The sequence below is a fragment of the Rhinichthys klamathensis genome, unplaced genomic scaffold (assembly GCF_029890125.1).
Source record: "Rhinichthys klamathensis goyatoka isolate OS25496 unplaced genomic scaffold, OSU_Roscu_1.1 h1tg000098l_1, whole genome shotgun sequence".
Taxonomy (NCBI): domain Eukaryota; kingdom Metazoa; phylum Chordata; class Actinopteri; order Cypriniformes; family Leuciscidae; genus Rhinichthys; species Rhinichthys klamathensis.
In genome coordinates this window covers 4,096,241-4,123,645 of record NW_026606637.1, presented here as the reverse complement: position 1 = coordinate 4,123,645, position 27,405 = coordinate 4,096,241, and the positions used below count along the sequence as shown (strand labels likewise).

The window sequence follows — 27,405 nt, the reverse complement described above, 5'->3', positions numbered from 1 at the left end:
AATTTCTGATAATTTTTTTTCCATTCGCATTCATGTCATAATATGATGCACATATATAGTCGTCAGTCGGATTTAATGGGCGGGATTTATGGTAATTGAGAATGAACGTGCACGCGCATCCCATATTACGACTGATTGGAATTCATTAACACACACACACACACATTTCACTATCACATCTGACGTTTACGAAGTATTTGTGAATCAGGAGAAGAGTTTTCGGGAAGGTCTCTTTACGCGCAAATCACTCGCATATTTACGAATGTTTCATGAATGAGACCCAATGCGTTTCATTCAATGTAGCCTACATCAGATGGAAGAAATGATCTGTCGTTACTTCTGTTACATCGCAACTTTAAATAAAATGGCAATAATAATCCCCAAGAACTGCTTACCCATTTAAAAAAATAAATAAAAATGACCACCAACACTTTCAACAAGATTTCAGAAAATGCTAGATTTAATTACAAATGTACAGGCAATGTATTCATCAGCAAAAATCGTAAAAACTAGGCATTTTGATATGCAAACGAAAATAACAACAGCTGCTTTAAGACAACAGAAACAGTTTATGTATTTGTATGGAATCTATGGAGACTGTGTGATGCTATCGGGTTTGGTAGAGTCTGTAAGCGTGCACTGGATCTCCTCATCTGGATGACAAAACCCCAAAGTTGCGGTCTCTACTTTATCTTCTGGCGAACCTGCACTGGATGCCGCAGCTGTACATTCTTCAGCAGGAGCTTCTGATTTCGACGGCGTCTTGCTACCCTCCTCATTGTGGGAATCCTCGCCAGATCCAGCGGACGAGCTCGAGCTGCGTGATTTACTCTTCTTTCTTTTGTGTTTCTTTTTACCCTTTTTTTTCTTCTTGCTCTTTTTAGAGTGCTTGTGCTGACGTGTATCCATTCGGTCAGAGTTTTCTGGGCTTTGGCTTTCCTTCCTGTGACCCCTCCGTTTCACAGACCCGTTTTTGGATACATGGTCCGGACTGTTTGATTTTGACCTCTTTCTTCTCGAGTCTGCTGATGAATATTCGCTTTGCTTTAACCGGTCTCTGCTGTGGGATCGACTCCTGCTCCTCCTGGATTGCTCTCTCTGAGATCCCCTAATTATTGATTGCTCTGGCTTCCTTCTCTCTCTGCTTCTGCTACGACTCCACCTTTCCCTGTTTCGACTGTGCCTCTCTCTGCTACGGCTCCGCCTTCCCCTGTAACTGTACCGGTCACGGCTGCGACTCGTTCGATCCGTCCACCTGCGCTGGGATCGTTCAGGGCTATTTCCACGCTGGGACCACATTCCCGAATGCCGACTAGAAAAGCCTCCACCGCGGTCAGGGGACATATGAAGATCACGGTCTGCCTCCCAGAATTCATTGCCTGGATTTCTGAAGACATGTAGAAAGTTGCAGTTTTTCCCTTTCGGACATTTCCGTCTGTCGAAAAGTCCTGAGAACATATAAAAAAAGAATATAGGCATATTTTAAATGATAACTAAAGAAAGACTTAAGTAATTACAAAGAAACTTCTCGTTTTCTTACCACATATGGCTGTCTTCCATCTAGTTACTGGGGAGAATTCACATTGCAGTTGTTTTCCAGCATACCAGCGGCCATTAAACATCATGAAAGCTTCTTTACATTGCTCCTCTCTGCAGGTATATATAACAGAAATATCAAAAATGAAATCATATTTACAACCCTTCTCCTTCTACAGCAATGACTAATAATACGGGACTTACGTGTCATACTGAACGTAAACGTTTCCTCTCAAGTGAGGTTCAAAGTTGCAGCTCACCTATTCAAATATGGGGAAACAAATATTGTTAATTTGACCAAACCTGAATAATTTTTTATTAATTTAATATAAATTACATTCAAATTATTTAAAATTGTTACAATTATTATTAAACTATAAAATTATATTTAAACAATACATTTAATTTTATTTTTATTTTTTAAACAACCATTGTGTTGAGTTTCCATTTTTACAGACAAAGAAAAACAAGAATAAAAAAGCAAAAAGCAACTATACAAACCTAGAACCCACCCCTGGAAGACTTCAAGAATATAGAAATAGAATACAAACACAGAATCTAGATACAAAATAAATAAACTAAAAAAAGAAAATACAGGTCAACAAAGATGATAAAAAAGTTGAAAATATCAAAAGCAGCATGCCATATATTCACAGTCTTGATGTGGGATCATCCATGTATACGAAAGGTTGAGAGTTCCATTGACAATGTCCAAAAAAGACACAGTCCACATTCGGCTCTCCATTGTGTGAGGAGGATTATTCCAGTGGTTAACTATACTTTTTTTTTTGCCGCTGTGAGAGCAGCTAACAGTAAACATCTTTGTTGAACGGATAGGGTAAGATCCTCAAAATCATTCAAAAAGAAATGACATGGATACAAACATATATCAGTGCCTAACACAGGGGTCTCAAACTCAACTTAACTGGAGGCCGCTGGAGGTAGAGTCTGGGTCAGGCTGGGCCGCATCAAGTATTCCACAAAAAAATAGTATTCAAGTATTCCAAAAAAGGAGCACAACTGATCCAATCTTCTCAATCTTTATTATTAACGTTTCTTCTGAACTGTTCCTCTGAATTTGAACATTCCTTTCTGTACATGATTGGTTCTTCATGAGCTGTCCTTCTGACAGTTCATTTTACAAACATTATTTTCCTTTTCCTTATAACACATTTTTGTGATGCTTATATTTGCTCATGTCCTTTTTATTTTCAATATGATACTGAATGTTTTTTTGGAAGGCACATTTCCTTTTATTATACTTAGAAAAACAATTATTGCTTTTGAAATACAAATATTTGCAGTCATGTCTGCCCGTCTTATTGAATTCTTTCTACACATGTATAGTGTCTCAAGGCAAATTACTGACTTTGCACAAATCAAAGCAAACCTTCTTATCAACCTCTTGGACACATATTACAAGCTCAAAATGATTATTCTCACATTGTTTTAGACGCAGGGGTCTCCAACACGTCACTCGCGAGCTACCAGTAGCTCATGGCCTGATTGGTGGTAGCTCGCCAAGGGGCCTGTTCACATATCGCGCTAACATATTTTGCGCGCTCAAGTTCGTTATTTCATGTAGGCGCGCGGCAAGCGCGCTCATAATAGAAGCGAGTAAGCGACGCGCTCATTTTTTTTTTTCCAGGCGCAGTATGTTTGTACTTCGCGGTTGTCACCGTAAGCTGTCACGAGACTATCTATGGTATCCCATAAGGGATACATTATTTTATTTTTTTAAAACGCGGCACACGCAACGACGGGCCGCACTAACATTAAACTTTAATGTCAAGTAGGGGGCCACAAAATATCACCGCAAGTTTGAGACCACTGGCCTAACAGATATGAGTGAGGTGAGAGTGAGGGATACTCCCAGAAGAAGCACAAGTATGTGCCCTGAGATCCTTGAGAACATAGATTAGACTTAGGCCCTGTTTACACCTTGTCCACTTTCGACCACTTCCAGAGGTTGTTGAAAACGCATTTGACCGGATAGCTTTTGTAGTGTAGACGCACATGTGGTCGAATCTGTTTGAAAAGCCATTAATGACCGCATACTCTCTGCCTACTGACTTAATGCGTAAAAATGATGGGAAGCGCGCTAGCCAGACGGGATTTAAACTCTGTCGGTTGAAGACCCAAGTTTGGTTTGAAGACGTAAACCGTACCAAGCACAATGTTCTCTCACCATTCATGATTTCTAACACGCGCTCAGTGTTCGGCGTGGTCTTACAGATATCAGGAGGAGGACATATTTACATATTATCGCTTCAGAGGAGTTATGTTAACGCTATGTAGTAATTTCCAGTGTATAATTTGATGGTTAGGGTTCCTTGAAGACTTAAACATCCCCCATACCTGAACAGAATCATGCACATCCTCATTAAGATCCTAGACCCGAACAGTTGTAATAGATAATGGTTTATAGGAATGTTTAAGAAGATAAAGATAAATAACTGAAACAGAAGAGGGACATTTCTAAGAAGGAAGAATTATTTTGCGCAAAAGGTGAATAGGTAATTGGGAATCCCAAGGCACCCCATATGCTCGAAGGGCCGATCTGATATGCAAAAACATAAAAAAGAGGTTCCTGGTAAATAATATTGGGCTTTAATGTTCTGAAAGGATTTCAGACCACTATCATCAAAGATAGTATTTCCTTTGTTGTGCGCCCATTGCGGCCAGTGAAAGGCGCCCATTGCGGCCAGTGAAAGGGAACATTGCCTAACAAAAATGATTATTGTGAAAAATAGGCCAATGCCAGTGCCAGATTGTAACTTGTTGCGATCGCCTTTCGACTATCCTCCACGTGGAGAGGAAATGAGTTACAATAGGACCAAATTGGCTTGGAATATGTTTTTTTATTTTAGTTACCTTGAACTGCACCACCCTCCCTGCGTTCTTGAACTCTGGTAGAGCGTCTTCATAGAAATCCAGAAACTGCTGTTGCGTTTCCTCCTCGCAGTACTCAAGACTGGCATCAGTGTCGTAGTCATCACGTCTGCTCTGCTCCATCCCGAACGTCACAAACATCGCCCTCACCATCAGGGTGGTGCTGGATATTGGGTGTTCGTGTTTTCGGGAGCACCTGTTCATTACGCACAGTAAAAAAAAAAAAAAACATCATCTAGAACCTGATCAGAAATGGCACTTTGACTATCAGTCAAAACCTTGCAAACACTTACCGGTCTCCAAACCTACAAGCACCCGTTTTAAGGAAGAAGGGGCAGTTTGCCCTGTCCTTTTCAGTCCCATAATCCTTTGGGGCATCAGGGTTTTTCCAAGGAACACCATTTTCCAGCTAAATGCAACAAAATAAGGAGACTTTTCATGATTATTGCAAACAGAACTGCATTTTCCAACATGCATTTGACATGGAAAGCAAGATGTTACCTGACTCTCTGCTTCATCCAGCATTTTCTGTACCGCTTCCTAGAAATGGTGCAAACATACACAGTATGGCGGGTGAAATTGTGTGGCGTGCAAGCACATGTCTGTTAGAATTGGTTAAGACAATCTGGCAGATAATTTGTACATTATGGACTGATATTATCAGTATTTTGTAATTCAAATTCGACTGTTCACAGCACATGTTCTTTATTGTGGCATAAGTAAGCAACATTATCACTATACACCCAGCTGACACGAAAAGATACACGTTCTTCATTGGAAGTGGACACTTGCTGCATTTTAAATCGATTTTGTGTATCTTAGTTAAGGAAATGAAGACAACATTTTGCTAAACAAACAAAATCACAAAATGTACACATGAAACAGAGACTTCTGGAATGTGGTGTGTATGTAAAACCATGATTGACAAACAGCTTGAAACTTTAAAGGCTGATTTGTTGCAGGTAGCATGAAATGTTTTGATATCTGATAGAGGATATATGTAGACATCAGCCTCTTTATCCTCCCAGTGCAGGGATCACCTCTCTCTGTTTCTTCTCCTGTTCCTTCTTCTCCCGCTCCTCTTTCTCTTTCTTTTGCTGCTCCTCCCATTCTTCTCTTATTTTCCGCTTTGGTTACAGAAAAACAAGATATTGGAGCATTATATGTATTTTAATTGAGATTTGTCCAGACCATTGCAGAATGTCAAGGATTTAACGTCAGCAATTGGACTTTTCTTGCAATTATATATAGGTGTGGTCCAGAAATTGCTCACCTCTTCTTCCTCCTTTCTCTTTTGCACTGCCTCTTCTTTCTCCCTCTTCAGCCTAAATTCTTCTTGAGCAATCTTTTCTCTCTCCATCCAATCCTGGTGTAATCGCTCACTGGATTGTAAAACAGTGTGACATATTTTGTATTTTGTCCAAATGATATTAGCTTGTCATACTGAACTTAAGATGACAAACCTCTGCTCATCAGCCTTCTGTTCTTCCTCATCTTCAGACTTGTACTCTTGGTTCTCTTTATTTTGTGAATGACCTACAGCAAGTAAGTAAGGGTTATGTTTGCATAGACAGGTGTTACCTAAAACTAAGGTTAACTTTAGAAGTGTGAGAAAAGAATAAATTACGTGCTGCTATATATAAGCACGTAATGTATTCCTTATAAAAATAATATATATAGAGAGAGCAGATAACAAGCCAACATCTCTATATAAATATATATACACACACACACACACCTCAAACAAAAATTAAAATATAAATTACCTTCTCTTATTTTAGCAAGAGCTTGACGTTTCCTTTTCCTTCTTTCTCGTTTAAGAACAGCTCGTCGTTGTTTTTGACTAAAAATGAGTTTAGAAATGGTTATAAATAAATAGCAAATAAATAAATAAAAATAAACTTCTGATAATAATTTAAACATAGCTACAGAATAAAAAGCCCATACAACACCTGAGCACAAGAGCAGCAGTTTCACACTCATCTAAGCGACTCTCAGAGTCCTGCATCTCTGACGGGTCTGTCTGCAAAGAGCAACAATCATTATCCGTCATTTTAAACCACTATTTACACATTACGTAGGTAGACAACAATAGCAGCAAAGGCAACACATTTCACACCGATCATAGAACGCGCGCGCAAAGATGACATCACATTTATTGTCGTACTCTAAACGCGTGTAAACGCGCATGCTCAGAGTAGCATTGGGCGGTCAATTCATTTCAGCGAATCGGTTCATATGAATGGCTCGTTTCAATTAACCTGTTCGATTGAATTTTGAATCTATTGAATGAACTGAAATTAATTGAATCTATTGTTCACAGTTTTTTTGGTTTTATCACTGTACTTTATTGTTCCCAGTATTATTATTATTATTAATAATAATAATACTTCATTTTAAGTATTTCTAATATTGCTAATGAACACATTTCACAGTTTTCCTACTCAAAGCCATCTGCTTTTGGACATTCAAGCATTTTTTTTGCAAACCAAGCAAAATGTACAAACAAGACAGGTACGTTTTAATGTTAATTTTAAACCGTTCAAACATAGGTATATTCCATTCCATTTGACTTAATGAATATAATAATCAGCAATTATAATGATTTAATTAAATAAAAAAAATGTATGACTATTTTTAACACCAGCCAAGGCCATCTGTAAGTGATTTACTAGTTCTTTGTGAATCGGTTTGACCAAATCATAAATAAGAGTCGGTTCAGAAGAACGACTCGCTTGTGAATCAGACACCACCAGCTAGATTTTGCGCTTTTGGGATGCGCGAGCTGGTGTTGTAAGTGACGGAGTCGTGAACGTAAAACCCTAAAAACCTGTTTTTTCTGCTTTTTGGCTTTAAACCCCACAATTCATTCAGTGGCTAACCCCAGAAAAGCACGCCAAAATGGCAGACAAAGAAGGTAAACTTTTTTCGTTGTGATTTACGTGCATATTTTTTTTTCTTTGGCAGAGTTTGCTAGCTTTAGCCTAAAGTGCTAATGGATGTGACCCACATTCTAACATACGAATGAATGAGTGTCACAACCTGAGCACGTTTTTACCAAGTACTCAAGGTTTACTTTGGTTAAAGCCTCTGGCATTGATAAATGATTCTACGAACTTGAATAAAACAGATAATGGTTTCTCAAACAGATCGAAATGCTGTTGTTCTCCAAGTTCCCTCCATCATTCATAAGCTGCAGTGTAACTATAAGTTGAGGAACTTTACAATGTTACACTTCAGTTTCTGCAAATGTATTAGAATACAGCAACCTTTTACTGCCCACTGCACTCCCACAATGCATTTATTGAGAAATGTTTATTTGAATGCATTTGGCCTGAATCTATCCTTCTGTTCTATCTTCTCAGTGTATGATGATGCAGTGGAAGAGAGAGTAATAAATGAGGAATACAAAATCTGGAAGAAAAACACACCATTCCTGTACGATCTTGTCATGACACATGCACTCGAGTGGCCGAGTTTAACGGTGCAGTGGCTTCCTGATGTGAACAGGTAATCCAATAACTAGCCTGTCCACCTTCTGAAACATAACAGATGACTAGCACTCTACAAATCATTGTCTATCATTGTGCAGGCCTGAGGGAAAGGACTATGCGGTTCATCGGCTGGTGTTGGGCACACACACTTCGGATGAGCAGAACCACTTAGTCATCGCCAGTGTCCAGATCCCTAATGATGATGCTCAGTTTGACGCGTCCCACTACGACAGCGAGAAAGGAGGTTAGAGCTGATCTGACAATGAATGAATGCTAATTTTGTATTTTTTTGTGTTGAAGTCATTATACTAAAATCAATTTTGCGTATGTGTTTCTTTAGCAGGTATGGTCAGGACGTTGGGGGGAAATCCAGATTCAGTTGATCAATAAGACTGAATCTTTCCACAAATATGATGCGCATTTTTGACAACTTCAGAATGTGATGGATCTTTTTTACACCTGTATTTAGTGTTTATATGGATGTTAAAGGGATAGTTAAGTTGAACTTTTTAAATTCTGTCATCATTTACTCACCCTCATGTTGTTCCAAACCCATAAGACTTTTCCTTTTTGAAAACACAAATTATGATATATTTTTAATATTTAAGACTTCCTCTATTGAAAGTAAAATTTAACCAAAATGTCAAGCTTCAAAAAGTATATGAAGCCACTGTAAAAGTAATCCATATGAAAAGCAGACACGGTTGAATTCCCGTTGATCACTGTTTATGTGTGAAGACTAAATTAAATCTGTTCATCATATAAACCAATCGTGTCTCCTCAGAAAACTTGGATTAAACCGCTCGAATCATACAGATTTCAGGTTTAATCAGAAATATCTTTTGTGTTTCAAAGATGAATGAAAGTCTTATGGGTTTATGACATGAGTATGTGTAAATGATGAGACAATTTTCAGTTTTGGGTGCTCCAACCCTTTAATACCAAGTGTAAACTGGGCCCATGAATTTGACAGTTAATTTTTTATTTAGTTGAATGCTTCAAACTGATACTTTTCACAAATAAAGTTAATGAAACAAGGACAGCGATCAGACGTTGGACAATAATGATTGTATATAATTTCCCCCCCCCCCAGAGTTTGGAGGGTTTGGGTCAGTGAGTGGAAAGATTGAGATTGAGATTAAGATCAACCATGAAGGAGAAGTGAACAGAGCCAGATACATGCCACAAAACCCCTGCATCATCGCCACCAAGACCCCCACCTCTGACGTGCTGGTGTTTGACTACACCAAACACCCATCTAAACCAGGTCAGTGGCTTTCAGTTGATCCAAAGAAGCCCTGATATATTTTAAAGGTACACTCTGTAACTTTTGGCCCTTTAGTGGTTAAAAAAAACTGCATGCATTTTTGCGGAAGAACATTGTTTTAGTTGTGCTTCAGCTTTGCGTGACTGTGGGGATGAATATACACTTCTAGACTTAAGAGAAATAACCAGTTTAGATGGAAAGGATCCTAAGCTGACTAGCTGAAGACGTTACTGTAGCCTTACCCATTAATAATTATAACCCAGGCACGGTTCCTTGAAAATAAATTCAGCACAGCGCTACAACAACCCATAATGAATTGACCCTTCACAATAGATAATGCTTTACAATGAACTCTGTTAAACAGCTACACATAGCAATTTTTCTTTTCAATAAAATACCGTACTCACACGTTGAGTAATAAAAACGCCATATCCGCATCACTTTTACAACATTTCAAATCCCTCAGTTCTCACTATCTCTTAAAAGCCAAGCCAATGCTGATTCTTGTTTTATTACGAGTTCTCTTTTTGCCAGCAGACTCTCCTCTGTTCTGCATTTTTTTTTAAAACGGGTGATTGGGTTCGAGATTTAGCTGCTCCATGTAAAAGTTTCTCACCCGTTGTGACAACTAACCTATGCCACTCCCACCACATACACGCGTCAACGTAGCCAGAGCAACTTTTCTCTATTTACGGATATGACGAGACATGCATGGGTGAGGGACGTATGTACGCTATTTCCCATGAAAACCATTCCACCAGGTTTAAAATATGAACACTTATAATAAGCTTACTATAGTTAATCAGGGTGGGACAAAAACAAGTTGTGGAAGAAGAACTGATGCTGTATTGACTCATTTAAATTTTGTTCATTTGGAACTAAAAAGTGACATAGTGTATCTTTAAATTAGGGATGGAACTAAAAATGATTTTTAATTATTGATTAATTGGTTAATTGCATCTTCGATAAATCAGATAAACAGAGGCAAATTTTATTTTCTATATTTTATTTAAAAGTTATTCTTCCCAATGCTGTCCTTAAAAACATGCAAATTGAAGGCAATGAAACAAAAATTGTGGATGTTTCTATGTGGACTATTATATGCATTATTTGCAAAAAAAGGGTTTAAAACTTAAAATAAAGTGGTAAAACTTGCGCACAGTAATGAAGAAAAACAAAACCACAATTATTTTACCTCATTACATTAGTCCATTTACAGTTACTGCTCTCATGAAAATACAATGTAAAACAAGTCCAACAAACTGCATGTTTAATCTAACAAAATTTATATACAAAATGTATCAGAATTATTGCTCTTCTGCGCCGGTGCTCGTTCACTACAGTCTGTCAAGTTTAATGGAGACTTGCTTGATGTCAGGATAAGCCTTTTTGCAAAATGAAAATTCTTGCGTGACTTTAAAACATTAACATAACTCAAATGTGTTGAACATAGGGCTGCACAATATTGGAAAAAAAAAAACTGACATTGCGATATTTTGCTTTTCTGCGATATGAAAAAAATATCACCAGATGATTTGAATAGCTCTATCTGTAAAGAATTAATAATTCTAGAATAATTGGGGTGATTTTGTAGGAGAGTGCAACTGCATAGAAAATAATAAACAAATTACAAGCGTAGATACAATAGAACAAAGATACTAATGAAATAAGTAGTGCTTTGTTTTTCAGGTAAATCTAACTGTATTCAGGTACAGACATTGAATAATCAAATGTAAAATCACACTGCAAAGTCTTCACTGTATAAATTAAGTACATTTAAAGGGTTCATATAATGCCATTTTTATACAAGTTAATGATTCTTTAGGGTCTAAATGAAACGTTTGTAATCTACCTAAATGAAAAATTCTCAATAGTATTGTAAGAAAACACTCATTTTATCTGGTCAAAAACAGCTCTTGTTTTCAGCACGTCATTTAAGTGCATGTGTCTTTAAATGATAATGAGCTTTATCAACCCACCTCTCTGTTCTATGGGCCGTTTTGACACAACACACGTGCAGTGTTGCCTTGACAACAGTTGAGGGTATAGTTTGGAGAAAGAATGGCAGCGGGAGTCTCTGAGGACACATCTGTGCAAACGTATCAATTTGATTTTTTGACATTACTTCTTAACACTAGAAGTGCCAGAATTCCATAAGTACTAGAACTGCCACAAGCGGTCATTTTGACCGTTAGATTGCAAACTCTATATCTTTAATTAATCATAAATAAATACCCAATTGAGAGATTAATGCATTTATTGTATTAGGATATCTTTTAAAAACAAAACAACACCAAACTGTACTAGGGGTGTCCTTGACTAAGGATTTTCATAGTCGAATCAGAATCGTCAAGTCCTGCCTATAGTCGACTAATAGTCGAATCATGTGTGTGGTGTTGGGGAGGGGGCGGGGCTTTAACATTTTAAAGCCGCGATGTACAGAACATCACACAAAGATATAGAAGAAAATGTATAAAAACATTTTGGATCAATAAAACTAAGAAATAACATAAATAACTGCAGAAAGGCCACACTGCAGATAGGATTTGCATTTCACATGCAAATCAAATTAAATCGGCTGAATTGCCTGTACGAGCATGCTCTAAGTAGGCCTACAGGCAGCGCAACATCGATGCACTGAAAAATAATCAACAATTAAGAACACAATATAGGCCTACATTTATAATAAATAAAAATACAAAACGAAATATGTCAGAATCAAGTCACAAGATGCAGAACAAATGTGTGCAAAATGCCTAAAGTGCAGGGGAACAAATATTCAAAACACAAGTCACAAGTTAGATCACCCTGAGTGATCAATTAATAAAATAAAAATAAATAAATTATTAAAATAACGAAAGTATGGCCAGGATTGTCAACTTTGTCTTTTTAACTGCAGAAACAACAATAAACGCTAAACTGGAGCAGCAGTCTTTTTAGCTAAACGTGTTCACAGTATCCAAAAATCAAATTAGAACCGGCTGAAATGTTTTGAAATCACTTGTACCCATACCTGATCGATCGAGAAAACAAAATCCAGTCTTTCACTCGGCCTGTGTCCGTTTGAGTCTTTTCAAATTGTGTGCGCGGATAAAATACATTCTAAAACGCTAAACGTGAAAAATGCTTAACGGCTTTGTCCTAAAACTGTTAGCCTATATTAAAAGATCAAATTCTGTACACACCTTATTAATAAAGCGCCTACTATATAGCCTACAGAAAAGCAGATGAGCCCAGAATATGAACGCAACGCGTTTTATTATAGGCTACGTTAAGCATTTTCCTCCCATAGAAAAGCTTTACGTGACTTTATAGGAGAAATGCGTTGCGTTCATATTCTGGGTTCATCTGCTTATCTGCACATAGAATGGTTTCTTAAGGTGTGTAGCCTAAGCACGTAAAGCACATTAAGCACGTAAAAGTGCCATTTAAGCGTTTTAAAAGCTTTTTTCACGTTAAGCGTTTTAGAATGTCCCGAGGAAAACCAACCTGTTAACGTTGGCCGGCAGAAGTGCGATCATGGTTTTCCTGATGCTAAATCCAGCCTTGGAGAATATCCTTTCTGATGGTGTGCATCTTTAGATTTTCTTATCCCAGACATTTTTAAAGATTTAAATCCCTGCCGACAAGACGCTCCTCTGTCACGGATCGAAAGTGAAACTTAAATCTGTCACGGGGTGTTTGGATTTATTCACGCTGCACGCACGTTAAAAAATATTTATTAAAAGCTTCTTTCTTTGCACATTTTTATTGACAGCATTATCATAATAGGCTGCAAGGGCGAAATTGTCAATCACACATTGGGGGGGACAGCTGTGGAACTTTTTGTGTTGGCGCATGCACACATTTTTTTAATCAAAATAAAATAAAAGTCAGAGTCCGAATGTTTGTAATTGTATAACACAACAAGGAATTTTATTACATCTGATCGTCAAACCAACGTATAGCCTACTCACAATGATTACAGCATCGGCATCAATTACAGGCCTGAATTGACAACAAAGCGGTCAGTGATCTCTCTCTCTTATATTCTTCTATAAACATATAGTGGCTAAAAACATTTTGATTAAATTACGGTTACAGGATAACAGGATATTTACCATTCATAGATAGCCTATGTGCCAAATGTCTGTCAATTTCCGCGCTCCTCCTAACTCTTTTTCTGTTTGGTTTTTCCTAACTCACTGACGATGCACTAGGGATAGGAAAACATGACATGGATTTCAGGAGAAATAGGTTTTGCTAAATGTATAGTGTAAGGCAAGTCCGAATGGATTTGGGAAATGGACCGGCCGGGATTTTACATTTTCGGAGCTGGGAAGAAAGACGTAGGCTATTTGCAATCACATCTGGCCCTGCCCGCATAATCATACAAGCCGCGTTACCCTTCAAATTGCGCAAATTGAAATTGCATAGCCTAATGAAAATGCGCACAATGGAAACACGTCCATTTTTCGCAAAAACTCCCGTTTATCCCAATAAAGTTTTTACGCTCGCATGAGGAGGCTTTTCAGGCAATTTGAAAAAGGAATATTTCGCAAAACTGCAATGGAAACGGGTTTTGCGCATTTACAGTCACCTGACTTACAATACGCGGTGTGTTTTGGGTCCGTGTCCGCAAAGAATAATAATAATTATCATCATTATTATAACATTTATTATATGTAGAAGACGCTTTTATCCAAAAAAGGAACAAAGCAATTCGTCACATTTCATTCATAATACAGGTTGGACAATAATAATAGGGCTAAGATTATCACAAATAAACACAAGATTTTGACGCATATCCAAGTGTGTGTGCGGACTGGGTGTGGAGCGCGCACTGGATGGCGAGGCGTGGGCGCGAACACTTGCATTTTCCTATCAACAGTCGAAACAACTTAAAATACTCTATCATTTCTGGTCATACAGAATATAATAATACATTATTCGTAACTACTTTTATTTGCGTAATCTCACAATAACAAGAAAACGATGTGCTTTTGTAAAATAAAATAAAACAATCAGGCGCGCTTTCATGATCTCCGTGAACTGAAGCGCGAGAACTGATAGGCTAGCCTTTGTAGACTGAAGCTTTAAATGTCCACTTTAAAAGGAACAAATTCGAATCGAAAGCTAATACCTTCTGATTATGTAATCCGTATGAAAGGTGCATTCTCTCTAAAGGTGCATCCGGAGATGGAGATATGTTTTTAGCCGACACTGATTTAGGAAAACAATAGTTTATTAATAAACAATTAAAATGCCTCGTTATTTTTTCAGACACATTTATTATAGCCTAACTCACCTATACATCCCCTTTCTGTAGGCTGTGGTTATGGCTCTTCTCATTCAGCACTGCGGGAAAAATATAATTTCCAGGTTCTAATTTGGCCTTAGAAAACCAGTAAAATCTACATTTTTTTCTCCATATTAATTTGTGAATATTTTAAATGTTTAATAAAGGGGCAAAAAGTCATAAACAAATATCCGAAAATTCGTCTCTCTCTCTCTCTCTCTCTCTCTCTCTCTCTCTCTCTCTCTCTCTCTCTCTCTCTCTCTCTCTCTCTCTCTCTCTCTCTCTCTCTCTCTCTCTCTCTCTCTCTCTCTCTCTCTCTCTCTCTCTCTCTCTCTCTCTCTCTCTCTCTCTCTCTCTCTCTCATTCATATATATATATATATATATATATATATATATATTTTATTTTTTTATTTTTTTGTGCAGCATTTGGTGTAGGCCTACAGGTCAAACTAAAATATTGGTGTTCTCCTTTGCGTTTTAAAAATACAACAACCGTTAATTTTTCGTTTTGCAATTACGGGTTAAATAAGAAAAATGAATGCAAGTACACTGACCGTTTGGACACAATACGAGACAGAGTTCTTTATTGAATTCATAAAATAAACAATAAGGGAGAAACACCCAGGAACTCCGTGTCTTTCCCTGCCATTAACGCTTGGATAACACGCCACGTCTCCTTCCATTAATAATAATAATGTCTATGCGGTGGCTGTGATAGAGGCTATAAACCTACCAACGTCCGTTGCCATGATTTTTGGAATGACTGATCGCGAGAGGAAAAAAAGACGTTTTAGTCGCATAACATCGGTTAATGGAACGCCGTCATTTCGCAATAGTTTTTTATCGACATTTAGAAAATATCGCAAAAGTTTTGCGCAAATCTGTAATGGAAACGCGCCCCAAATATGATCAAATATTGGGGGGGACAAATTGCCCTTCGTTGAATATTGGGGGGGTCGTGTCCCCCTGTCCCCCCATAGAATTACGCCTATGATAGGCTGTATATTAACGTATTGACAGAAAACCAGTAGCTCTATGTGAAATCAGACATTGAGCACACTCATATAGCCAAAATGACATAATCCTCGTTTAATAACACATCTGCGAAGATTCGACCGTGAGATTGGTAGTCGAATCAGGCTCCTCCTATCGAAGCATCGAATCTTCGACTATTCGGGGTCACCCCTAAACTGTACATTTAAACAAGTTTAGTTATACATTTATAAATAATAATATCAGTATTCACACAACAGATAGCTATATTTCCATATCCATTCAATAAAACTCAGAACAAGATAATAACTAAAAGTATCTTATTTAGATATTCTTTTGACAGTGAGAGAGACAATGTCACGGTTTATGAATTCGCTGTCTCCTTTCTCGTCTTGTTTTGTGTGCGTGCGTGCGTGGTCGCTGATCTTTAGCGATTCAACCCTTTTTAGTGTCACTGTTGTGGTGATCAGATCGTTGTGGATTTTTCCTGCGTGTTTGTTCCCTGCCTGTATCCGTTTTCCGTGTGTCATCCATCCATGTTCAGCACTCCTGGTTCTTCACGCAGCGTCCCTAAGCTGCCAAGGGCTTTATACCGGACATTTACACACCTGAACTCTCCCAGCATCTGACCAGCTCTCAATAAACATATCTTTCGTTTTGCAATTGAATCTTCTGATTATTTCCTAATAGACAAAAGTCAACCGCGGGAAATGTAACAAAAGAATACCGCGAAATTCAGTGCGGTCAAGATGACAGTCTATGACCGAAATAGGTAAATATGTTCATTTGTTTTTTTGCCTTATGTGTAATTTATATTAAAAACATTTTAAATGAAAATACAGACAGTTTTAGGAAAAGTCAGGTACCAGCAGGAATTTATTATTTTTTCAACAGTTATTGCAGATATAAAATTCAAAACGGTCAAAATGACCGTCGTGGCCGTTCTAGTCTTAATCAGTAAGAGACACCGTTATAAACCATCTACAAAAGTAAGCTTAGTGTAGTGTTACCACGTTAACTTTAACACCTGCGTACACAGTATGTAATCACACAATATCCATAATGCGTTGTTCATTATAAACGTGGGATTATGAATTATATTGAGAACGTCGTACATAGAAAACATGCCGTAATGTACCCTGAGTGTAAACCTTAAGCGGATTCATCGTGAAGCGTGCAAGCGATTTGCGAAGATTAATATAAAGGTAAATAAAACTTTACACTCACTTCTTCTGGAGGTGCAGCAGGAACACGAATAGTTGGTACCGATTCTTTATTCATGAGCAGCTTCTTAGCAAAACCAGCTTTATACTGACCCTCGTTTATAAAGCAGTCTGGTGTGTGAAATGATTTGCGCAAACATGAAAGCATTGACGTTGATCGTGGGGAATATTCCCTTCGAAAACAAAACTCAGCCACTGCGTCTTCAGCGGTTCGGATTTAGGAACATTAAAATGACTGCTGTGTTCGTTATGACACCCAAGAACAGAACACCACAATCGCTTAGACGCCATTCTGCTCCAGCGTATCAACAATGACGGACTATGATGAGCTAGCTCGCTCAGGGCGGGTCTGTGTTGAAACGCTGCTGTCAATCAACAATCGTGGGAGGGGCGTCCGACCGTGTGACGTCACAGTCAGACGGCTCGATTTGAGGCAGGAAAACATATAAGGAGATTTAAAAAAAAAAAAAAAACACTGGATGGATTTTTATCATTATATGATGGTTGTGTACAGGCACTGCCAACACACATCTCATTACAATCAACTTGTAAAAGTGCATGTACCGTTATATGACCCCTTTAATACAATTTATACTTGTTAATAATACTACAAAATTTTCTCTTTCTCTTTTGTTGTTTGATTTACATTGGTGACACAAACTGCTGCGGGTATATTGGGCTGCTGTCACTTTAAGATGAATGCACGGATCCGATATAATGATTCACATCTGTTTTCTTTCTCAATTGTTTACAACACATAACCGACTGTGTTTATGAGGATACTCACCGAGACGGACATTTTGACTTAAAGCTGCAGTCCGTAGCTTTTTTTGGGTTAAAAATTATCCAAAATACATATTTGAGAAAATACATAACCAGCCAGTGTTCAAAACTATCTGCTTGCCTTAGCTCGATTCAAAGCGGTAAGCTTGTAATAATGTTTTTAATTCCAGTGGTACTGGTGGATTTCTGCGGGAGATTCGAGCATGTCTTTGTGTCATTACGTCACATCTGTACACATAAAGGAGGAGTCTCGGCTAGTAGGCTATATTGCGTGTGAGGATGCTGGAGGTGGAGATTTATAGCCTTTTCTCACAGCACTTGATATAATTAAACTTATTAATTTGATGGCGGATCCAGAAAGGTTCAAACGACAATCACCAGTGACAACTAGAGACTCACCCGCTGTAAAATGCAAAAGACTTCGTTCTGACTTCGGAGTGGCTACAGAAAAAAAGAGACTGCAACCGGACCCATGCGAAAACAAGGATACATATCGGAAGGACATTACATGTAGTCACGCAATGCTTGCTGACGTTGTTAACATTAACAATTTGAGAACAATGTATAATTTGCACGGTTTTGCGTGATATGATAACTTATAAGCGATTGTTAGATTTAATCAGCGCGATTTACTGCAATATCAGAATCAGAACAAAGGTGAATGTTTCTTACTAGTTCAGATGACATTTTCCGGGGAAAATTATGTTGGTCATACTTCCAAAAAGAATAATCCGTGATTCTGAATGACAGTATCCACATCGTCGCGGTGATTGACAGCTGCACAGTCTCCTCAAACATTGTTCATCCGCGCTGTGCGGCGGTGTCGAGGGTGTTGAAGTACAACTCGCGTAAAGTTGATAATTCCGCAAATAACTGCAATTGCAGATTTCGAACAGAGATGGCGACAAAGAGGAAAAACGCCGGACTGCAGCTTTAATTTTGCGTGTACGTTCAAGCTCAAAAGAAGAGAAAGAGACCTGAATTCGGTGCTCACTTGCTGTTTGCGTGGCTCTGTGTGCGTGCACAGAAAACAGCGCGCGAGTTACAGTCTTCTTGCGCTTGATATTTGAACTGACAGGACTTAAAAACATATGCAAATGATAACTTTCAATCTATGATGGTTAAATTTAGCAATTAAACGAATCACATGCGTTCCGAACTGGAACCGATCAACTACGATCCCTATACTTGACAATGCACATCCCGCGATGTGACTATGGCGGATGCACGCATCGCAATATCGCAAAATCAAAAATGATATATCGTACCTCACACTTTATGCTGAGCTCTTAAACAGGACAAATCGTGTTAAATACTGAGTTTGTTTGAAGTTTAATATAAAGCTTCTAAGCTCATGTTTAGGACAACTTTGGTCCCGCATCAGATAACACTCTGACCTCCATTATTTTTGAGGTGCGTTTTTGTTAAGAGAAGTGTTATTCACTGCTGTAAAGTGACGCGACTGTCGGACAGCATAGCACACAGACGCGATTAATCAATAATCCGATTAGTCTATTGTTATCGATTAGTTGTTGCAGCCCTATATTAAATCATGAGTGAAGTCGCTTGCTTTGATTTAATGTCTGAGTTGTCCATTTGCAGACCCCAGTGGAGAGTGTAGTCCAGACCTGAGACTGCGGGGACATCAGAAGGAGGGATACGGTTTGTCCTGGAACCCCAACCTGAGTGGAAACTTACTTAGTGCATCAGACGACCATGTGAGTGATCTCAAATTCAAACTGACCTCACATAGTTCGATACCACTTTTTCCAATTCCAACGGTACTGCAAGCTTGGTATTGGATTGGTAGAGGTATCGGCAGATACTCATTACAGTGTTTTTTTTTTCTTGATCAGTTTATAAAATCTATACCTCACTGTACAGGTCTTCATTATAAAAAAGAGATAACGAAAAAATACATAGGCCTAATAGCCTATGACAAAAAAAGGTAGATATTTTTATCTAGGCTACTGGATACAGCATCAAAATTAACAGTAATTCCAGTAAACCTCTTAAATCCAACAATAATGTAGACCTTTTACATCTACAGATCCTAAAGGGGACTTATTATGCCCCTTTTTACAAGATGTAATATGAGTCTCTGGTGTCCCCAGAATGTGTCTGAAGTTTCAGCTCAAAATACCCAACATTACATTTATTATACCATGTTGTAAATGCCCATTTTTGAGTGGAAGGAAAAACATGCTGTTTTGTGTCTTTATATGCAAATGAAATGCTGCTTTCCAGAAGAGGGCGGAGCCGCTACAGCTTGTGTTTCTGATACTCTGCCAAACACTAAAACATCTGTTTGGTTTTGATTATCATCTCTATCGCGGTCATGCTTACGTGACACTGCAGTTCTTCATCATCATGAAAGTTTATTTTATGCATGCGTTTTAAAGCCATATCAGTCTAAACTTCTGATAAATGGTTTGTAAGCTGGATGTCAGACTGCCCAAAGTGCCCATCCTGTGAGTTTTAAACCGTTTCTTTTCTAGTAAAAGAAAAACTGTTAATTCAATCAAGAGCAGTGAGTGATTTTCTTAGTATCTCTAATAATAAGAATACATTTCTTGAATGCTGCTCTGACGAGGAGATAAACATGTCGGACTGTGTACAGCTCACTCAGGGCGGGTCTATGCTAATAGGGCATAGTCCGTCAGCAGTTGTGGGCGGGGCCTAAACATTTGTGACGTCACAAAAGCTACAATCTGCAAACCGCTTGTTCTGAGACACCGCTTATGATTTATGGGGATTTAAAAAAAGAGGAGTGGGTGGATTTTTACCATTATAGGGTGGTTGTGTACACACACTGCCGACACACATTTATGTTCAAACACCATGTAAAAGTGAATTTTTCATAATGGGTCACCTTTAATTTAAAAAAACTTGCAATTACATAAATATAGGCTATACACACTATAAACAGCATTTCTTCACAATGTATGGTGCAGATTTTTAATAGGACAACAAACATGATGGATATGATAAAACAAATAAATAGGCTAACTATTATCTTTTATTGTGCAAAACTATCATGAAAAGCTTTAATGCAGAGCAGCACAAAAGTGTGTTGATGCGCATCCCGCAACATCACTTTCACGGGCGAGATTACCTCCACCATTAAAAGTCTGTTTAACTCAAACAGAAAAGATAATGGGTCTCATTCATGAAACACGAGCAGAACGAATTTTTGTGTAAATCGTGTGTAAAGTGGTTCTGGCGTAAATTTTCGGATTCATTAAAATGTTCGTATTTTCCAAATGTTAGTTGGTACACAAGAAATCTACACCTGCTCCCAGCCAGGCGTAAATAGTGCGCTTAACACCCGAACGTTTTGCTCATTAATAAGGCTGCATTTTAATTCACCTTAATCGGATACATATTTGCACAGCATTTTGAAAAAATATTATATATAGTAATTGCATACGGTTTTTCTTATTATGAGAGCCAGTAATAGCATCTGTGATGGTGGTCCTTCTCCAGTTTGAATACTATTTTTCCGAAGTGAACTAATTCGTTTTTTGCTCTCAAGCTTAATGTCGAACCATTTTCTTCTCACTTCTGGGAATGTTCGATTAACAGATGAAACTCCATTAACTGCATCTGTAATATGCTGCCAAGCTTCCTTTTTTTTTTTAGGACCCGATACGCCACTATGTACGCTTGAAAATAAAATGTGGCGTTTTGAATGAACTTCTGATAATAAAACTTCAATTTCTGCATCTGAGAATTTTTTTTTTCATTCGCATTCATGTCATAATATGATGCACATATATAGTCGTCAGTCGAATTTAATGGGCGGGATTTATGGTAATTGAGAATGAACGTGCACGCGCATCCCATTTACGACTGATTGGAATTCATTAACACACACACACACATTTCACTATCACATCTGACGTTTACGAAGTATTTGTGAATCAGGAGAAGAGTTTTCGGGAAGGTCTCTTTACACGCAAATCACTCGCATATTTACTCGTATATTTACGAATGTTTCATGAATGAGACCCATTGTGTGCGCAACACCTAGTGAATTGCATCTACCCAACAGTTTACTGAGCCTTTTCATAGAGTTTTAAATACCAGTTACTATATGCGTGTGAATGACACGTTTCATTCAGTCTGCTACTCCAGTGCCTTAATCTAACACGCCTGGCAACGAGTCCAAAATACAGTCCTTTTAAACAAAAGCACAGACCTTTACGTACAGATGATGCGTAATAATGGGAACACTAAAACATCTTGGAGAGAGTTTTGCTGATTGTCGAAACCGAATGCGGCACGCAGTTTAAATGCTGAATGCAGAATGACGTGACTGCTGCAGTTTGAAGAGTTTCTGTGAACTTAAATTTAACATTGTAATATTTCTGTTTCTCAAATAAAGCTATCAAATGGTTTCAGAAGCTTCAAAATATAATGCACGAAAATCTAATGGTGCTTTTATAGTAGTCTTTTGTCTTTTATAGAGCTATATTATATAAACCATATACTATATTATAACAACCATAACGCACAGTATCTGACTATACGATCCATGACTGACCGATACCCAATCCGACAAAAAAGGCCCGTATGGGACCGATTTTAAATATTGGATCAACTCATCCCTACTTAGCTTGTATGATGTAGGATCATCTGTTGTTCTTCAACTTTAGACAATCTGTCTGTGGGATATCAGTGCTGTTCCAAAGGAGGGGAAAATAGTAGATGCCAAGACCATCTTCACTGGGCACACAGCTGTGGTGGAGGACGTGTCCTGGCACCTTCTACATGAATCGTTGTTTGGCTCTGTGGCTGATGACCAGAAACTCATGATGTGAGTAAGCAAAGCGTACTGGTCTCCCTCTGCTGTGCAGGAATCAGTGAAACATTTAAGTTGTATTACACAATGAAATGTCTGTCTTCTACAGCTGGGACACACGATCCAATAACACATCAAAGCCCAGTCACTCTGTGGACGCCCACACGGCTGAAGTCAACTGCCTGTCCTTCAACCCATACAGCGAGTTTATTCTGGCCAGTGGCTCAGCAGACAAGGTCTGTACATGTTGCGATCTACATAATCACACATAAACACTCATCTGTAGGAAGAATTTGCTTTAGAGATCCTTCCTCATGCGGAATCCCCTTAAAGAGTTATTTCACCCAAAAATAGAAATTCTGTCATTCATTTCTCGCCCTCATGTCGTTCTAAACCCGTAAGACTTTCGTTCATCTTCAAAGCACAAATTAAGATATTTTTAATGAAATCTAAGATATTTCTGTCCCTCCATTGACAGTCTACAGAACTACCACTTTGTCACTTTAAAAAGTTAATAAAGAGATCGTAAAACTAATCCATATGAATTGAATGGTTTAGTCCAAATGTTCCGAAGAGACTTGATCGCTTTATATGATGAACAGACTGAAATTAGGCTTTTATTCACATATAAACATTCAACTCACACATCAGTTGTGGTAAACGGAAGATCAAGCATGCCCAATATATCAGAAAACATTTGGAGTGGATCAGACATGATTTTGACCACTTAAGTTTTGTTTTGTAGAAAACCTTTCCTTAAAGTGAATTTCTTTTGTATAAATTGTATCTTAATTTTAATCAATGTTTCATCAACCTATTGCCTGGTTTAATAAATAAGAAGGAAATATAGCAGACAATATAATCAGGACATGGAGGCGCCGGCGCGTCAACTTGAGAGTGCGTCTCATAAATGAACCGAAACTCAGCGTATAAGCTACTTGCCTCACAGACCTGAGAAATACATCTATAGAAAGCTTGAAATGTCTACTTTTAAACAAAACAATTCAAAACGAAAAGAAATGGGCTACTCTCTGCTTATGTAGGATAATTCGTAAGAAGTGTGCATTTCTCTCTATAGGCGCGTTCACTACTGCGAAGATGGCGAGTCAGCATCGTCAACTTTATCTTTGCAGCTGACACAGAAAACACTAGTTTATTAATAAACAATTAAAATGTCTCATGCATAATCATTACTTTTGCCAGTTCTTTGTGGCAAGCTTAATGCGTGCGCTTGAGATGCGGAATAGGCAATATATTACGAAAACGTTCATTATGTCTTTGGTGGGCATATATATTCAAGTAATTAAATCAATATAAAAATGCGATTAGACTAATGGCTTAAATGAACTACTACTAGTCAACTAGAAATGTTTTAGTCGTGCACGGGCAGCCCTACTTATTTCACATATTTTGTAACCAGCATGTCACAAAGGGTATTCTGAGCGAGCGGCGCTGTGTGGACTGAGCGAGCAACGGGAATCTCCAGAAAGACGCTCTCCGCTCTGGAAATATTACCACTCCGCTCACATGCTCTGGTGTGAGACAATGTGTATCATCTTCTGTTGTCTGAGAGTTCATTGACATCTGTTTGATGCGTTATTGGCATCACCACCCTCTGGTTACATGAACCTATTCAATATTCTATAATAGAATCAACTAATCGAATATTCGGAAATCGTGACTCATCCCTACTATTTAATAGTGTGCATGATTCAGAAAAAAATATCACATGGTAAAAAAAAAAATGACATGCTCATTGTTTGTTTGTGGCTGTAGACTGTTGCATTGTGGGATCTGCGTAACCTGAAGTTGAAGCTTCACTCTTTTGAGTCACATAAGGATGAAATCTTCCAGGTAACTCAAGATTCTGTTACAATACAACAACATGCAATCCGTAAACAATAGTGCAGTAATAATAATGCTGATGCTCTTGACAGGTCCAGTGGTCTCCTCATAACGAGACCATCCTGGCCTCCAGTGGCACAGACAGACGCCTCAATGTTTGGGACCTGAGGTATGGCATTACTACCTTTTTTTCTTTCTTGATGCACATTCCTGGTTTAATTTGAACTGTTCATTTGTGCTATTTGTATTTGGATCCACAAATGCCTTGATCATTTATTGATTGCATCATTACATTTATGTCCTTCAGTAAAATTGGAGAAGAGCAGTCTGCGGAGGACGCCGAGGACGGGCCACCTGAGCTGCTGGTGAGTCGAGATAGATTTGCTGAAAATATTTACTGTGACAGATAGAGCTATAATGATATGATTATTGATAACTATTTCAATACCGCAGCAAAAAACACACTATTGATCACACTCTATTTTAGTATAAAGTTGAATACTAGTGTAAATAACTTAATAAAATAATAATACAAATTTAACTAATATATATATATATATATATATATATATATTAATTAATTATTAATGTAGGATTATATATTTAAACATTTTTTGGGGTTTGTAAGATTGTAATGTTTTTGAAAGAATCTCTTATGCTTATCAAAGCTGCATTTATTTGATAAAAAATACTAGTTTTTGACAGTAATACTGTGGAATATTACGGTTCAAAATAACGGATTTCTATTTAATATAAAATTCAATTCATTCCTGTGATGGCAAAGCTGAAATTATCATCATTACTCCAGTCTTCAGAGTCACATGATCCTTCAAAAATCATTCTAATATGCTGATTTGATGGTCAAGATACATTTCTGATTTTTATCAATATTGAAAAAAGTTGTGCTACTTTTTAAATATTTTTGTGGAAACGGATGCATTTTTTTCAGGATTCTGATTGAATAGAAATCCTAAATGAATTGAATCATTCTAATGAATAGAAAGTTCAAAAGAAAGCATTTATTTAAAATAGAAATCTTTGTAAGAAATCTATTTACTGTCAGTTTTGATCAATTTAATACATCCTTTCTGAATTAAAGTATTAATATCTTGTAGTGTTGTCAGAAATGGTAAATTTAACTCAAATTAAATAGGGTCCAATATTACATTTCTGCCTTATCAATATATCGATACCATCTGCGCTTTATTGCTGTCTATGTTCTCTCCGACAGCGAGTTAACACACACACACACACACACACACACACTTGCCTCCTCTCACTCACTCGTCTCAATACGCTCCTATAGTGTTGGGGTTATAGGGCATGAATTTCAATGCGGGATTGTGGGTCTAGCGCATAGTTTTACTTCTCACAGATTTCACGGTCACACCCAAAGCGCACACATATAAAGTGGCGTCTTAAACAGCTTGAGAAAATTGTCAAAATGCTCGTCTTGGCGAGTATTTACATTAAACACAGTCGGTTGTGTCTTGATTGAAGGTAAACAGAAGAAAACGCATGTGTGTTGGATCCATGCATGTGGTCTTAATGTGACAGCAGCCTAATATTCCTGCTGCCGTCTGTTAATCAATGAGCAAAAGTAAAGAGAAAATCACTCGCTTAATAACTTTTAACCTTAATTGTAAGGATTAATCTGTATTTATTTTTTTACAATGAAGACTATCCAGTGTTATTTTACATTTGATTACTTTCTTTTATTTCTGTAGTATTTCTTACCTGAATGCAACTATTAGACCTACAGTACCTGACAAACTTAAAGCACTATTTATTCCATTTGTATATTTATTCTATTGTATTTATTTTTGATTCTGTTTATTTGTTCTTATTTTATTATTGACTGTTTGTGTTTTTATGTCAATGAAATGTAAAGTTTGAAACCAAGCTTCCTTGTGCGATGTGTAAGCTATTGCGCAACAACATTACCCCATTGTAAAAACACAAATACATTTAAGTGAGATGATTGTAATGGTAATAGATTAAGTATAAAATATCAAAATTAAATTCAAAATTAGATTCAAAATCTTGTCTCTTTAGAAGCCTTGGATTAAACCGCTCGATTTATGTGGATTACTATTATCATGTGTATAATTTTTGAAGCTTGAAAATATTGATAGTATTTCAATGCATGTACAAAAATTCTGAGATAATATTGAAAATATCTATATGGCAGTGTACATGTAAATTATTTTCCCCCATGGTATGGAATATTGATATATTTCAAGATATCGTTTTATACAAAGTTAGAAATTCCATTATCGTGACAACGTACACGGTACTACAGATCCTTTACAAACTTTTTTGTTTGTTCTGCTTGGTATCAAAGAGCCAGTTTTGACAGTCTAATAATCCACTTTTGTTTGTTTTGGCAGTTCATTCATGGTGGGCATACAGCTAAGATCTCAGATTTCTCCTGGAACCCAAATGAACCCTGGGTAATCTGTTCTGTGTCAGAGGACAACATTATGCAAGTATGGCAGATGGTAAGTACAGCAAAACTGTAGATTCTTAAGATTTCCATTTTTTTTTTTTTATGTATTTGATATTAGGACTTTCCATTGATGTCATAAACTTCTCTCGTTTAGGCTGAGAACATCTACAATGATGAAGAGCCAGACACCCCCGCGTCAGAGCTGGAGGGACAGGCGTCATAACTGATCTCATTAAAAATCTACAACCCTTTCATGGCTTCTTACTCCAGCTTTTGCTTTTCAGCATTATTCAGTAAAATCCATCCCTTTTACTTTCTACTCCATACATAGCAGATACGTTATCCATTACAGGGTCCTTCTGTAGGCTAAAAGGTTCAGCCCACACCCATTTCAGTAGAGAAGTTTGTCCTCAGATGGTTTGGAGAAAGACTGCACCACTTGTTCAATCACTTCTGAGAAGTTACGGCCTGGTGTGGCTCATCACAATTCAATTTTTTTTTTGTGCATAAACCTGGTGTCAATTTGCAATAAATCTTTTGTAATAACTTTTAGAATGATTTTGTATTCCTAAATTGTTGATAATTTTCTGTACTTAATTCACTTATGAAAATAAACTACAGATCAACTGTTAGATTCTTTTTGTCTCGACATCTGAAGCTACATATTTAGTGTGAATGCTAAATAGTACTACTCGCTGTGTCTGGGCACGTGAAGATGAGGTGAAACAAGGCATGACTAAGGAAGATTCTACAAAATGTTTTATTGAAAAGCAAGACAGAACTACAAGAGCGTTGTACAATCTCAGAGGGGTCACGGGCTGAGCTGGGGGAGAAAGAAA

At 37.6% G+C, this 27,405-nt stretch overlaps 2 protein-coding genes across 3 annotated transcripts; one reads left to right on the top strand and one right to left on the bottom strand.

The window, feature by feature from the left end:
* Positions 1–442: 442 nt before the first annotated feature.
* On the bottom strand, positions 443–6,527 carry zrsr2 (zinc finger (CCCH type), RNA-binding motif and serine/arginine rich 2). The gene is made up of 11 exons (XM_056252723.1): positions 6,381–6,527; positions 6,195–6,271; positions 5,892–5,964; positions 5,702–5,810; positions 5,469–5,555; positions 4,930–4,968; positions 4,722–4,837; positions 4,411–4,624; positions 1,741–1,796; positions 1,541–1,650; positions 443–1,448 (listed from the first exon to the last, which is right to left on the bottom strand). Exons 1-11 carry the CDS (start codon positions 6,479–6,481, stop codon positions 589–591), a joined length of 1,842 nt encoding a protein of 613 aa, XP_056108698.1. The 5' UTR covers positions 6,482–6,527; the 3' UTR covers positions 443–588.
* Positions 6,528–7,184: 657 nt separating this feature from the next.
* Positions 7,185–27,198, top strand: rbb4l (retinoblastoma binding protein 4, like). 2 transcript variants are annotated; one of them, XM_056252722.1, is made up of 12 exons: positions 7,185–7,345; positions 7,794–7,938; positions 8,021–8,166; positions 9,016–9,189; positions 19,071–19,186; positions 22,127–22,287; positions 22,382–22,508; positions 24,049–24,126; positions 24,210–24,286; positions 24,425–24,482; positions 26,508–26,618; positions 26,721–27,198. In XM_056252722.1, exons 1-12 carry the CDS (start codon positions 7,330–7,332, stop codon positions 26,787–26,789), a joined length of 1,278 nt encoding a protein of 425 aa, XP_056108697.1. In that variant the 5' UTR covers positions 7,185–7,329; the 3' UTR covers positions 26,790–27,198. The 2 variants fall into 2 exon arrangements, with proteins under 2 accessions (XP_056108697.1, XP_056108696.1); XM_056252721.1 differs by having other exon boundaries at positions 9,013–9,189.
* Positions 27,199–27,405: the final 207 nt, after the last annotated feature.

What these genes read in the sequence shown, in the direction of transcription:
- zrsr2 (XM_056252723.1), bottom strand. Translation starts at nt 6,481, where the DNA reads ATGACGGATAATGATTGTTGCTCTTTGCAGACAGACCCGTCAGAGATG. An exon ending in GCTTGTAGGTTTGGAGACCG is followed by an intron (nt 4,625 to 4,721) that starts GTAAGTGTTTGC and finishes CGTAATGAACAG; the next exon opens with GTGCTCCCGAAAACACGAAC. An exon ending in GGAGGGTGGTGCAGTTCAAG is followed by an intron (nt 1,797 to 4,410) that starts GTAACTAAAATA and finishes ATATTTGAATAG; the next exon opens with GTGAGCTGCAACTTTGAACC.
- rbb4l (XM_056252721.1), top strand. An exon ending in TGGCTTCCTGATGTGAACAG is followed by an intron (nt 7,939 to 8,020) that starts GTAATCCAATAA and finishes ATCATTGTGCAG; the next exon opens with GCCTGAGGGAAAGGACTATG. An exon ending in CAAACACCCATCTAAACCAG is followed by an intron (nt 9,190 to 19,070) that starts GTCAGTGGCTTT and finishes GTCCATTTGCAG; the next exon opens with ACCCCAGTGGAGAGTGTAGT.